The 15,664-nt window shown below is 39.1% G+C and overlaps 1 protein-coding gene across 3 annotated transcripts in view; it reads right to left on the bottom strand.

The window, feature by feature from the left end:
• Window positions 1-15,664, bottom strand: part of SPON1 (spondin 1) — a 290,944-nt gene that overhangs the window by 158,700 nt on the left and 116,580 nt on the right. For all 3 annotated transcript variants that reach the window (XM_012456606.3, XM_064365153.1, XM_064365154.1), the window contains exons 4-5: window positions 14,521-14,594; window positions 9,203-9,325 (exon numbers count right to left, since the gene is read on the bottom strand). In XM_012456606.3, coding sequence (XP_012312029.2) covers window positions 9,203-9,325; window positions 14,521-14,594 — 197 coding nt within the window. The remainder of the gene's footprint in view (window positions 1-9,202; window positions 9,326-14,520; window positions 14,595-15,664) is intronic.

Genomic DNA, 15,664 nt, shown 5'->3' on the forward strand with positions numbered 1-15,664 from the left:
CACAGCGCTCGAGCTCCACTAAGGGACAGACTGCCTCCTCAGGTGGGTCCCTGACCTCCATGCCTCCTGATGGGAGAGACCTCCAAGCAGGGGTTCATAGACACCTCATACAGGAGAGCTCCAGCTGGCATCAGGCTGGTGCCCCTCTAAGATGAAGCTTCTAGAGGAAGGAGCAGGCAGCAATTTTTGCTGTTCTGCAGCCTCTGCTGGTGATACCCGGGTAAACAGGGTATGGAGTGGACCTCCAGCAAACTGCAGCAGACCAGCAAAAGAGGGGCCTGTTAGAAGGAAAACTAACAAACAGAAAGCAATAACATCAACATCAACAAAAAGGACCCCACACAAAAACCCCATCCAAAAGTCATCAGCCTCAAAGATCAAGGAAGATAAATCTATGAAGATGAGGAAAAACCAGTGCAAAAATGCTGAAAATTCCAAAAAGGAAAATGCCTCTTCTCTTCCAAAGGATCGCTCTTCTCTAGCAAGGGCACAAAACTGGACAGAGAATGAGTATGATGAACTGACAGAAGTAGGCTTCAGAAGGTGGATAATAACAAACTCCTCTCAGCTAAAGGAGCATGTTCTAACCCAAAGTAAGGAAGCTCAGAACCTTGATTAAAGGTTATAGGAACTGCTAACAAGAGAAACATAAATGACCTGATGGAGCTGAAAAACACAGCACAAGAACTTCCTGAAGCATACATAAGTATCAATAGCTGAATTGATCAAGTGGAAGAAAGGATATCAGAGACTGAAGATCAACTTACTGAAATAAGGCATGAGGACAAGATTAGAGAAAAAAGAATGAAAAGGAATGAACACAGCCTGTAAGAAATATGGGACTATGTGAAAAGACCAAACCTACAATTGATTGGGGTACCTGAAAGTGATGGGGAGAATGGAAATAAGTTAGAAAACACACTTCAGGATATTATCCAGGAGAATGTCCCCAACCTAGCAAGGCAGGCCAACATTCAAATTCAGAAAATACAGAGAACACCACTAAGATACTCCTCGAGAAAAGCAACCCCAAGACACATTGTCAGATTAACCAAGGTTGAAATGAAGGAAAAAATGTTAAGGGCAGCCAGAGAGAAAGGTGAAGTTACCTAAAAGGGAAGCCCATCAGACTAACAGCAGATATCTCTGCAGAAACCCTACAAGCCAGAAGAGAGTGGGGGCCAATATTCAACATCTTTAAATAAAAGAATTTTCAAACCAGAATTTCATATCCAGCCAAACTAAGCTTCATAAGTGAAGAGGAAATAAAATCCTTTACAGACAAGCAAATGCTGAGAGATTTTGTCACTACCAAGCTGGTCTTACAAGAGCTCCTGAAGGAAGCACTAAATATGGAAAGGAAAAACTGGTACCAGTCACTGCAAAAAAACCCACCAGAATATAAAGGCCAATGACACTATGAAGAAACTGCATCAACTAATGTGCAAAATAATTAGCTAGCATCGTGATGGCAGGATCAAATTCACACATAACAATATTAAATGTATGGGCTAAATGCCCCAATTAAAAGACAGACTGGCACACTGGATAAACAGTCAAGACCTATCAGTGTGCTGTATTCAGGAGACTCATCTCACATGCAAAGACAAACATAGGCTCTAAATAAAAGAGAGAGGAATATTTACGAAGAAAATGGAAAGCAAAAAAAAAGGGGTTGCAAACCTAGTGTCTGATAAAACAGATTTTAAACCAACAAAGATCAAAAAAGACAAAGAAGGGCACTACATAATGGTAAAGGGATCAATGCTACAAGAAGAGCTAACTATCCTAAATATATATGCACCCAATACAGGTGCACCCAGATTCATAAAACAAGTTCTTAGAGACCTACAAAGAGGCTTAGACTCCTACACAATAATAGTGAGTCTTTAACACCCCTCTGTCAATATTAGACAGATCAATGAGACAGAAAATTAGCAAGGATATTCAGGACTTGAACTCAGCTCTGCACCAAGCAGACCTAATAGCCATCTACAGAACTCTCCACCCCAAATCAACAAAATATACATTCTTCTCGGCACCATACAGCACTTATTCTAAAGTCGACCACATAACTGGAAGTAAAACACTCCTCGGCAAATGCAAAACAACAGAAATCATAACAGTCTCTCAGACCACAGTGCAATCAAATTAGAACTCAGGATTAAGAAACTCACTCAAAACTGTGCAACTACCTAAAAATGGAACAACCTTCTCCTGAATGACTACTGGGTAAATAATGAAATTAAGGCAGAAATAAAGAAGTTCTTGGAAACAATGGAAATAAAGAGACAATGTACCAGAATCTCTGGGACACACCTAAAGCAATGTTAAGAGGGAAATTTATAGCACTAAATGCCCATATCAGAAGGCAGGAAAGATCTAAAATTGACACCCTACCATCACAATTAAAAGAACTAGAGAAGCAAGAGCAAACAAATTCAAAAGCTAGCAGAAGACAAGAAATAACTAAGATCAAAGCAGAACTGAAGGAGACAGAAACATGAAAAACCCTTCAAAAACTCAATAAATCCAGGAGCCAGTTTTTTGGAAAGATCAGCAAAACAGATGGACTGCTAGCCAGACTAACAAAGAAGAAAAGAGAGAAGAATCAAACAGACACAATAAAAAATGATAAATGGATATCACCACTGATGCCACAGAAATACAAACTACCATCAGATAATACTATAAACATCTCTACATGAATAAACTATAAAATCTAGAAGAACTGGATACATTCCTGGACACATACACCCTCCCAAGACTAACTTAGGAAGAAGTAGAATCCCTGAATAAACCAATAACAAGTTCTGAAATTGAGGCAGTAATTAATTGCCTACCAACCAAACAAAGCCCAGGACCAGACAGATTCACAGCTGAATTCTACCAGAGGTACAAAGAGGAGCTGGTACTATTCCTTCTGAAAGTATTCCAAACAATAGAAAAAGAGGGACTTCTCCTTAACTCATTTGATAAGACCAACATCATCCCTATTCCAAAGCCTGGCAGAGACACAACAAAAAAAGAAAATTTCAGGCCAATGTCCCTGATAAACATCGATGTGAAAATCCTCAATAAAATACTGGCAAACAGAACCTAGCAGCACATCGAAAGCTTATCCACCACAACAAGTCAGCTTCATCCCTGCAATGCAAGGCTGGTTCAACATAGGCAAATCAATAAGCATAACCCATCACATAAACAGAATCAATGACAAAAACCACATGATTATCTCAATAGATGCAGAAAAGGCCTTTGATAAAATTTAACACCCTTCATGCTAAAAGCTCTCAATAAACTAGATATTGATGGAACATATTTCAAAATAATAAGAGCTATTTATTTACCACAAACCCATAATCAATATCATATTAAATGGGCAAAAGCTGGAAGCATTCCCTTTGAAAACCGGCACAAAACGGATGCCCTCTCTCACCACTCCTATTCAATATAGTATTGGAAGTTCTCACCAGGGCATTCAGGCAAGAGAAAGAAATAAAGTTTATTCAAATAAGGGGAAAGGAAGTCAAATTGTCTCTGTCTGCAAATGACATGACTGTATATTTAGAAAACCCCATCGTTTCAGCCCCAAATCTCCTTAGGCTGATAAGCAACTTCAGCAAAGTCTCAGGATATAAAATCAATGTGCAAAAATCACAAGCATTCCTACACACGAATAATAGACAAGCAGAGAGCCAAATCATGAGTGAACTCCCACTCACAATGCTATGAAGAGAATAAATATCTAGGAATGAAACTTACAAGGAAAGTAAAGGACCTCTTCAAGGAGAACTACAAACCACTGCTCGAGGAAATAAGAGAGGACACAAACAAATGGAAAAACATTCCATGCTCATGGATAGGAAGAATTAATAATGTGAAAATGGCCATGCTGCCCAAAGTAATTTATAGATTCAATGCTATTCCCATCAAGCTACCATTGACATTCTTCACAGTCCTAGAAAAAACTACTTTAAATTTCATATGGAACCAAAAAAGACCCCATATAGCCAAGACAATCCTAAGCAAAAAGAACAAAGCTGGAGGCATCACACTACCCGACTTCAAACTATACCAGAAGGCTACAGTAATGAAAACAGTACAGTACTGGTACCAAAGCAGATATACAGACCAATGGAATAGAATAGAGGCCTCAGAAATAACATCACATATCTACAACCACCTTATCTTCGACAAATCTGACAAAAACAAGCAATGGGGAAAGGATTCCCTATTTAATAAATGGTGCTGGGAAAACTGGCTAGCCATATGCAGAAAACAGAAGCTGAACCCCTTCCTTACACCTTATACAAATATTAACTCAAGATGGATTAAAGACTTAAATGTAAAACCTAATACCATGAAAACCCTATAAGATGACCTAGGCAATACCATTCAGGACATAGACATGGGTAAAGACTTCATGACTAAAACACCAAAAGCAATTGCAACAAAAGCCAAAACTGACAAATGGGATCTAACTAAAACTAAAGAGCTTCAGCACAGGAAAAGAAGCTACTATCAGAGTGAACAGGCAACCTACAGAAAGGGAAAAATACTTTGCAATCTACCCATCTGACAGAAGTCTAATAACCAGAATCTACAAGGAACTGAAACAAATTTACAAGAAAAAAACAACCCCATCAAAAAGTAGGTGAAAGTATGAACAGACACTTCTCAAAAGAAGACATTTATGCCGCCAGCAAACATAGGAAAAAAAGCTCATCATCACTGGTCATTAGAGAAATGCAAATCAAAACCACATTGAGATACCATCTCATGCCAGTTAGACTAGCAATTATTAAAAAATCAGGAAACTACAGATGCTGGAGAGGATGTGGAGAAATAGGAATGCTTTTACACTGTTGGTGGGAGTTCAAATTAGTTCAACCATTGTGGAAGACAGTGTGGCAATCCTCAAGGATCTAGAACCAGAAATACCTTTTGACCCAGCAACCCCATTACTGGGTATATACCCAAAGGATTAGAAATTATTCTGCTATAAAGACACATGCACATGTATGTTTATTGCAGCACTACTTACAATAGCAAAGACTTGGAACCAGCCCATATGACCATCAGTGATAGACTGGATAAAGAAAATGTGGCACATATACACCATGGAATACTACACAGCCATAAAAAAGAATGTGTTCATTTCCTTTGCAGGGATGTGGATGAAGTTGGAAACCATCATTCTCAGCAAACTAACACAGGAACAGAAAACCAAACACTGCATGTTCTCACTCATAAGTGGGAACTGAATAATGAGAACACATGGACACAAGGAGGGGAACATCACACACAGGAGCCTGTTGAAGGGTGGGGGTGGGGGCAAGGGAAGGGACAGCATTAGGACAAAAACCTAGATGATGGGTTGTTAGTGCAGCAAACCACCATGGCACATGTATACGTATGTTACAAACCTGCACATTCTGCACATGTATCCCAGAACTTAAAGTAAAAAAAAAAAAAAGAATGTCCTTGAAAAAACAATAAAAATGATTAATTTCATTAGATCTCTGCCTTTGAGTAAACATCTATTTATTTTTCTGTGTGACTAATTGGGAACTATGCAGAAGCACTTCTGCTACATACTGAAGTACTGTGATTGTCTTGAATAAAAGCATTTATGCGCCTCTTTGAGGTACAAGCTGGACTAGCCACTTTTTATATTCATAAAACATCATTTTCACTTGAAAGGACAAATGACAGACAAATTATGGTTATTCAGACATGGGAATTTGGCCTACATTTTCTCAAAAATAAAGTGAGCCTGTCACTTCAAGGAAAACAACTGACAGCATTTGTTGCCAAGGATAAAATTTGAGCTTTCAAGCAAAACCCAGAATTTTAGAAAACTTGCATTCATTACTATGAACTTGATAGCTTTCTAGTCTTAAATACTTTTCTGATGAGCTTCATAGTGATATTAATGGATATGGCTTTTCATATTGTTTAATGAACAGTCCCAACTCTTGGATAATCTGCATAACTCAGTAAACCAGTATTTTCCAAATGATCAATGTAAGATGTTATAAAATCATGCATTTGTAAAAGATCTATTCAAAGTAGAAGGTAAAGCATTGACTTTTAATGTAAGAGTATAAGTTCATTGATATAGTTTCATATTCCACATTGTAATTAACCTTAAAAAACAACCATTTGTAGAGTTCTGGTGTAGGATCAAAGATTATCTATAATTATCAGAAAAGGTTATTAAAATACTCTTCCCTTATCCAATTACATATCCATATAAGATAATTTTCTTTGCATACTTCAACCAAAAAAATAGACCACAAGTTGAATGCAGAAACAAAGGCAAATGGGAATCCAGGTGTCTTCTATTAAGCCAGACAGCAAAGACAGTTGCAAAAATGTAAAACATTGATTTTTTTTTCACCACACTTATTTTGTTTTGAACAATATAGGTATTTTCAGAGAATATGTTCTTTATGTTAAACTGTCATGAGTTTACTATTTTTAATTTACTAGGTTTATTTTTAAAATAAATATTTTTAAATTTCTGTTTTAATTTTTGATATAGTGAACATTGATGGCTATGACCCATATAAATCACTTATGTTAGGATCCTCAAAGATTTTTTAAGCATGTAAAAGGGGTCCTGAGATTTAAAATCTTGAGACCACTGTCTTACTAAGATCACTGCAGAGAAAGCAGTGTTTTGGATAACTAATTAATAAAGGACAGGGAGTTTGGCATTTGTCAGTTTGCACTGTTGTGGAGAAGCTTCTCTGGACACGATGACGGAGATTAGTTATCAAGACAGCAGCACCTCTGCACTGGCAAAAGGAAATTCATCTATTATCTAAGATTGATAGAAATAACTTTTGAGAACATGAAATTTTCAAGGTCCTAATTAGTTTCTCCCTGTGCCCTTTTAAATGGCTCCAGTCTCCCTGAGTGTTCACTCCTTTTTCTCCATGGAAGGTTTGGTCCACACTCTCCTCAGTACTGCCCATCATGACTAGGTGAAGGCTAGACATCTGCTTCCCAGGTCATAATGAATGCCATTCCTAGTTCAACAATCAGTACATAGTGCTTGGGAAGGCACCAGGCACTAAGAATCAAAGATAAGCATGTCATCACTTTGGTCCTGGTGGACTTCTCAGTCTGGTGAGAAAGACCGACTTTAAAAGAAATAATTGCAGTATGATAATGTTAAGGGCTATTCAGTCAGTTCACAGTGACCATGATTTTTCTAAGAAAAAATCAGGATACAATCTGCTATCAGACATAACGTCTGACAATGGAACAATCCTAGAACATCTGGAACACACATCTGCCATATTTATTAAGAAACTCTGAACACCACCACAGAAATTCTGTATAGATTTGTACTTGATTTGGCCAAAAGACCCAAAAACAATGTTTTTTTTTTCATCTCCTCCTTAAATTCTGGGAAATGACAGAGGCAGAATAGAAAAGGTCAAGAAGCTTCTTAGGATCACAAAAGATGAGTAATGGGCCCATAACATTTTATTTCCTCTGGTTAGCGGATAGGAGAGGCCAGAGGAAGTTTTTTCCATCATGCTTGTTCCAAGCGTTTTCTTTCCCCCGGGCAGAGAGTCCAGGTTTGTTCACACAGGTCTCCCACACAGCTGATGCAGGTCAGGCTGAATCCCAGAGTCAGAAGCATGAACTAGAAAGAGGTTTCTAAGATCCCAAGCCTTGATTGCATGTGGTAACATTAAACAATAGAGCTCTTGATTTGCCAACTAATGTCAGAGTCCCCTCTGGGTGGGCTGTGTGGGGATCATGGAGGTTCTGGTCTGGTCTGAGTCTTCTTAAGTCCCAATCATGTGCCCTTTTCTCCCCCTTTCTTTTGGGACCTGAGCCAAATCCCTCTTTTTAATCTCTCTCTCCCATTCCTACTGTTCTTTCTGAAGTGTGGTAACTCCAAAGTAAAATGCACAAGAACAAAACAGCAGAAAAAACAGGCTCAGTGCCACACATGGACATCCTGCCACCCACAGAGAGAGTGGGCAACATGCAACCCAAACAAAAGGCAGGCCTAGGAGCCTGACAAACCCCTTTGGATCTGGGATCCGTTACTTACATCTGACCGTGGGCAAATCATGAAATCTCTCTGATCCCCAGTAAGCATATCCACAAAAACATATTACTTTGAGGATTAAACACTATAACATACGTAAAAATCCTTGGTTCACACTAAGTCCACTTTCCTTATAGTCTTCATATTTTTCTGTATGACTATTTGGTTAGTGTCTGTGTCTCGCTGAGTGGCTCGAGAATATGGTCACTATTACAACTCTAGAGCTGAGCACAGAGCCTGACACGTTAGGCATTTGTTGAGACAATTATATGACAAAGGGGAATTAGTAGGATCTACTTAAAAATGGTAAGTTTGGGGTCTCCTGATAACTCTCATGGCTTTGTATTGGCTATCTTGATAACAGTGTCATGAAAGAATTTGTTTTTGTTTTTGTTTTTGTTTTTGAGTCAGAGTCTTGCTCTGTTGCCCAGGCTGGAGTGCAGTGGTGTGATCATGACTCACTGCAACCTTAAGCTCCTGGACTTAAGGGCCTCCTGCCTAAGCCTCCTGAGTAGCTAGGACTATAGGCATGCACCACCATGCCTAGCTAATTTAAAATTTTGCTGTGTTGCCTAGGCTGGTCTCTAACTCCTGGCCTCAAACGATCCTCCCACATCAGCCTCCCAAAGCACTGGGAGTACAGGCTTGAGCCACTGTGGCTTGCCCCTCATGAAGGGATTTCAAGGTGACATCTGAAGTCAGTAGAAAAAGGGCATACTGACTAATTACTAACACCTAGATAGTAGAGTATTTGTTCACCTTGACCTGTAGAATCAAGAGCAGGTCCCTTTTGCCAGCTATTTCTAGCAAGTCTGTCATGGAATTCATGGACAGGGTCATTCCATGGGGATTGAGGTTACCAAATGCCTGACCTGAAGATAAGCAGCATGACTTCAGGAATATTTTTAAAAATCACAAATAAGAAAGCACAATACTATGCAAAGAAGCTGAACGCGTACCCGTATAATGTCTGCCTGTCTTGATGAATATATGTACTTGGAATGTGCATTTCATGAACCAGCTGAGAGCAGATCTGACATGCTGCAGCTAGTGTGCCCCACAACCAGATAGAACTTTGATAATGTGCTTTTCCCCAAACCACAGAGTAGCCACTCTACTCACGAGGGTAATCCTTTGGGTGTGTCTTCTCGGACCAATTCCCATAAAATGTGAGTCTGTACTTGGCAGTCCCACAGGCACAGCAGTCTAAGATGGGTTTGTCAGTCACCCCATCAAATGTGGAATCTGAAACAGTCAGAAAAGTCACCACGTTAGAAAATAAATGTGGGCTGTGTATAAGGTGGTGCCATCATCTTATCCTCAGCTCTTCGGAAAAGAAGATGCAGTTTTCATTAGTTAATAAGACTTAGAACCATATCAGTACTTGGACAATAAAGGATTTTGTATGTCTCTAAATATGGTAATCTTTTGAAAAAAAAAATTCAGAGCTTTTCCTCTAATAACTTGGCAAGATCTGTGGGAACAACAACCGATAGGCTATTTGAGAATATTTAAGATGGGGGCTCTGTTGAAAAATCAGGGGTAAAAATTATTCAATCATCCTTTCTGGATCCTGGTCTCCTTCTCCTCCCCTCCCACAACAGGATTTCTCTAACAAATTTTAAGAGGAATACATGTGTGTTCTTTCTCTAGGAAATATTCTCTGGGACCAAAATGACAGGACCAGAAGGAATGACTTTGAAGTAGAAAAGTGAAAATAAATGGAGAGACATAAAGAACTACTGAAATGAAAAAAAAAATGCATGCATATATAATCATGTCACTTCTTATCACGCTTTCAGAGACTTCACTGGAAGGGGTGGGGGACAGAAATGTGTTCATAAGCTCAGGTTTACTGTACTTCTGGGTATAGAAGCAGCCAGGAAAAACTTAAGATTCCCTCTCGGCCCTCATTTTTAGCTGTGAACAGCTGATAAGTGGGGAAAGAGAGATTACATGAATAAATTCAGTATTTCCGATTGTCAAACCCACATCTCTAGCTGCACATTGTTGCTTTTAGTATGTTCTGCTTCCTGCAAGATGAAAACAATGACTACGGATGCAACTTGCTTCAATTGCTTTTTTTTTAGTTCCTCTAGTAGTATTAACATAAATGGTTTTTTTCTTTGCAGTTGGACATTTATTCTTAAATATTATACAAAGAGCAGTGACAAAGAATATTAAAATCATTGTGAGCGTTAGGAAGAGCATTTTATAAGACTTTCTTTTGGAATTTACAGGGTTGATTTGGTTAAAATATATAAAATCCGTGATGGATAAAAGTGAATTCTAGGTTGTACGGTATAGACAAAAGGATGAGACATCATAATAATAAATACAAAATACTGAGTCCTTTTATGTGTTGATTTATTTCCATATATTGTCTCATTTGATCCTAACAATGCTAGAAGATAAGTACTTTTGCTCTCCCCATTTTACAGATCAGTAAATTGAGGCAGATTAGGTAACCTGCTCAAGGTCACAGGATTAGTGAATAGGGCAGGCAGAACTGGAGGCCAGGTCTTTTTGGGTCCAGAGCTCATGCCCTTAATCTCTGTGCTACATTACTCCAGGAAAGACCTCCTCTGGATAGGTCTACATAGATAGCAATGAAAGAAAACGTTTTTATTGTTTCTGTGTGGCTTTTTTCAAATGAAGAAAGATGCATTAAAAAAACTGGCTCCCAGGCCAGGCACGGTGGCTCACACCTGTAGTCCCAGCACTTTGGGAGGCCAAGGTGGGCAGATCATGAGGTCAAGAATCAAGAACATCCTGGCCAACATAGTGAAACCCCGTCTCTACTAAAATACAAAAATTAGCTGGTTGTGGTGGTGTGCGCCTATAGTCCCAGCTACTAGGGAGGCTGAGGCAAGAAAATTGCTTGAACCTGGGAAGCGGAAGTTGCAGTGAGCAGAGATCATGCCACTGCACTTCAGCCTGGCGCCTGAAGGAGACTCTGTCTCAAAAAAAAAAAAAAAAAATGGCTCCCTACATAGTTCCAGGATTTCTAAATCAGAGATACATGGTGAGGTTTCAGTTGTAACTACTAGGGGCTATTAAATGAGGCAGCAAAAACCAAAAGAGGCCAACTAGTAGCTTTGCCTTATCAAAGGACTTTCAGATAGAAGTGGTAAACTTAGGGTTCAAAGGAATGCACTTATAATAAACGTTTTGGATTTTCAAAGGAAAATAAGCTTCCATTTGAAAAATAAATTTTTAAGTTTCTATTTGAAAAATAAATTTTTAAGTTTGAAAATAAAAACAGACATACTGTTTTCCTACTGAGGAAAAGCTATTGAAAGTAAACCAGGCTTTCAAAGGGCAGTGATAAGAATCGTCCACTTACTCCTAACCACAGCAGGGTCTACCAATCATGAGTAATTTCAGGCTATGGAGCATCTCCAGAGCTGCCCTCTCTCCCCATTTTTACTCTAAATCCACTGGCTTCCTTTTGCAACTCTCTTTCTGTATTCTTTCTCTTGCCTTTTTCTTTTTTTTCTCATTATTTCTTTTCCATTGACGTTTTCCACCTTTCCCTGTGTTTCCCTTCATTTTTCCTTCTTTTTGTCTCTTTCCTTTGTTAGTGACATGGTATTAAAGTATGTGTATGCAGGGCCGGGCATGGTGGCTCATGCCTGTAATCCCAGCACTTTGGGAAGCAGAGGTGGGTGAATCACTTGAGATCAGGAGCTCCAGATCAGCCTGGCCAACATGGCAAATCTCTATTTAGTTCTTATTTGTGAGACAGAGATCTTTCCATCTTTAGTAGAGATGAAACCCCATCTCTACTAAAAATACAAAAATTAGCCGGGCATGGTGGCATGTGCCTATAATCCCAACTACTTGGGAGGCTGAGGCAGGAGAATTGCTTGATCTGAGAGGTGGAGGTTGCAGTGAGCCGAGGTCACGCCACTGCACTCCAGCCGGGGTGACAGAGTAAAACTCTGTCTCAAAAAAATTAAAAAATTAAAAATAAAGTATGTGTATGCATATGTTTGTTGTAGGTCACTTTTTTGAATATTTTGTTTCTCTGTTCTTAATTGGAAGTAATTTATTGTTTAACTTGCTTTTTAAAAGTATTGATTGCCTTTGCTTTTAATCTGTGCAGCTCTTAATTTTTTCCCTATGGACTAATGACTTAAATTAGGGGAAAATAATAAATACAAGTTTTTCTCTCCCCTTCCTTGATAGATTTGATTGGACTCAACAAGAAAGCAAAGAATATAGAGACCTTAATGAAAGAGCTAGCGATAATTGAGCATACACATTTTAAGAAGTCCCTTTGTTCTACTTTTACATTTTCTTAACGTGCTTCCTGATTCCCTTTGCTAACTGATGAATTTCCTCGTGGGTCTGCCATTTCTGGGGAGCATCTACAAGGACACCTAATCATCCTACAGCCCAGGTCCTGCTGGGCTTTTTTTTTTTGTGTCCATTAAGTTGCCATTGACAAGTGGTCTTTGCATACAGATGCATGATTAGTTACTTTGATAGGCTCTCTGTCTCACAAGTGAGAACTAAATAGAGATTTGCCATGCCACTTTATTGACACTGTATCTAGATTATTTTAGCATATTCACAGCTCAGACAAGGCTTCACACAAGCATTGAGACTTTGGGAAGTGTCCATTAGTTAATGATTGCTGTCAGAACATGGGGGTGTCAGGGAAGTGTCTCCTAAGAACCCTCAGCTCCTGGAAATAAGGCTGTCCCCTGACAGTCAAACTAACAAAATCATACCACAATGCCTGTGAGAGAAGACCTAGAGGTGTCTTCTAAATATGTGATCCAAAACACCTACAACTCCACGACAGCACCTGGATCTAATCGCACAGAACTATAGCAGGGATGAGACTGTCACTGAGGAACCAAGAGCTTAATAAGTGGAGATGCTCCATTTAGAGAAAGGTTGAGTGAATTTGCAAGCAGCTGAACACAAAAAAAGAAAAGCCTCAGAAGCCACATGTGGTGGTGCCCTTCTGGAAGCTAATGGTGGGCTCTCTGGACTGCAAATTCCAGCTCTCCAGCCCCTCTGGGAGGTATGACCCTAATGCAAGGCATCCGACATGGCTATTGCCATGTTCTCCAAGCAATCCCAAATAGGGGACCTAGTTTCTGCTCAGCTCATCTACAGGGGGACAATGCATTGATCTGTCAAAGGCAATGATAAGAACTATTGAACTAGAAGAAGTTGTTTTGATAAAAAGCAATGGTTAACGGCACTGGCTCCTAACTTCAAACCCTGCCTTCCACCACTAGCTCTATGATGCTGAGAAAACTATTTAAATTTCTTGTGTCAGGCTCCTCATCTATAAAATAAAAATAATAATCTTTACCATATAGGGCTGTTGTGCAGATTACAAAATTAATATATATAAAGTGCTTTGAATAGTTCTTGGCATGTAGCAAAGCACTAAAAAATTATTAGCTATTATTATTGTTTTCCCAGAAGACCTTTATTAATCTTTCTTTTTCTTAATAGCTTATAATTTGCTGTAGTTGGAGAGGATTATTTCTTCTCAAAAGACTAATTGCTCTAAATGCAAATAAAAATTCTGCAAAAATAAATAGAATGAGATAGCTATGCTGCATAAATATAGAATATTTTTATTTTTATTTAGTTATGTAGTAACTTCTAAAAACATTCAGATGTTTAAGGTCTGAATTCTTTTTTTACAGATTAATGAATAAGCTTTCAGATACAGATAACAGCTATCTATTCTATAGATAACATTTATTATGTGTCAATGAGGTACTGTACTATTTTATCTGTTTAAGTCACATGGCTAGAAAGGGCAGAGGCAGATTCAAACCTGGGCCTGGTTTAAACTCAGGCCTCTGCTTTATCCTCCCCAGCCTAGTTAGTCTCTATGTGCTTTGTTAGAATACCTTCAACCTAAGGAGAGGGGGGTTGATGAACTTGCAAATGTAAAGACTAGATCCTTGAATGTGGTGATCTCACAAGGTCAATGCCCTCTTGGCATCCCCATCCCCTGCTGGTCTTCTCTGGAGAGAATCCCCCCATATTGTCTGGGTGCCACACAAGATCCTGCTGGGCACTTTTTCCAAAGAACCATTATAGACTTTTTAAAGGTACACAATTGTACATTCCTTAATTAAGTCCTGTGAATTATTCCAAGGAACCTCTTCAGAATAATCACTGTTTCACAAAAATAAGAAGATGACACCAATATAAGGTACATTATCTCCTACCCAGGGAATCAAGCTGAGTAATTAGAGCTTAAGGCGGATCCAATTATCCACAGCACACAGCCAGATTAAAAATCAGTGCTACATGAGAAAGCAAGAACCCAGAGGAACTCACGAAGCCCAGTGGCCTTCTGCAGCAGGAGACTTGTGCAGGAGGAGCTGCCTTCCACGTATCTGTCCCTCCCCCTTCTCCCGCCCCCCACCCCCCCCCCCCCAACGCCAGTGTCTTACCTTGTTCACAAAGTTTCTTGGTCAGAGAGCCCTCATCTTGAAAGTAAATAATACGTTTTTGTACGATGCTGGCCCTGTGGAGAAAGAAGACCCAGGCACAGTGGTGAGGAGGACAGGAAGGCAGGTTTGGGGGATCAGTCAGACCTGGTCCCTGCTTGGCTTTATGGGTTTGAGTGAATCATCCCAACTCCCTGTGTCTCAGTTTCTTTGTAAGAAAATTAACATAACAGCAATACCTGCTTTATGGATTGTGGTGAGAACTAAGTTGGAAAATGTATGTCAAGAGATTAACACCTATCTAGAAACCACTCCATTTAATGTTAGTTACTAAATTATTTTTGGTGGTGAGGTTATTGTGAAGGTAAGAAAGTGAACTAACAGTATTTTAATAACTTTTCTCAATGGTTCATTTTACTCTGCTTTTCATGTTAAACTATTGAGGCCATTTATAGATCAACCAAATTGAAATCACAGAAGCATGTCAAATCCTCTTTGTGAAGGGGGAAAAGGAATTTAAAAATACGTTTTGATTTGTTCTGAAAATGTCATTCTATATCTTTCTTGAAAGTCTAGACAAAACTGTCTCCTACATTCTGAACAAAGACAACTTCAGCTGTTATATCTCCCTCTTAAACATGTCAAATGCAGGATCTTAGAATTTGGAAAAAATATTTTGAGGTTGAAAAATGACTTACTTTTGGCCAGCACATATTTTTGCTTTAATCTGGGATTGCATAGACATGCTTCTTTTATTTTGACCCACTCTTATTTATTTTCAGCTGGCCTTGAAGAGACTGAATCCTGAAACCCAAAGTTCCAGTAATTTGAAAGTTTTCAACATTTAAAACTGAGAAAATGCGAAAGGATCTTGGGCCACTTCTATTGATATTCTTCAGCAATGCTACTCAGTCAAAAGGTAATTTTCACTTCCATTCACCCTATTTAACAGATACAGGGATCCCCTGACTCTATTATAGCTGACTACACTGAAGGAATGTTAGAGTCACATGATCTGCACTGTCTCACATGATCCCAGACCCAGGAATGGGGCCATGTGTGCATGGAACCACAGAGATGGAGGCAATCTTCCTGATGGTCTGGACCTAGGCCAGGATGACTTTCCAAAGAAACGTCTACTCTATAT

This window comes from Aotus nancymaae, unplaced genomic scaffold, assembly GCF_030222135.1.
Source record: "Aotus nancymaae isolate 86718 unplaced genomic scaffold, 86718_ANA_hifiasm-v0.15.2.pri h1tg000059l, whole genome shotgun sequence".
In the NCBI taxonomy this organism is placed as follows: Eukaryota; Metazoa; Chordata; class Mammalia; order Primates; family Aotidae; genus Aotus; species Aotus nancymaae.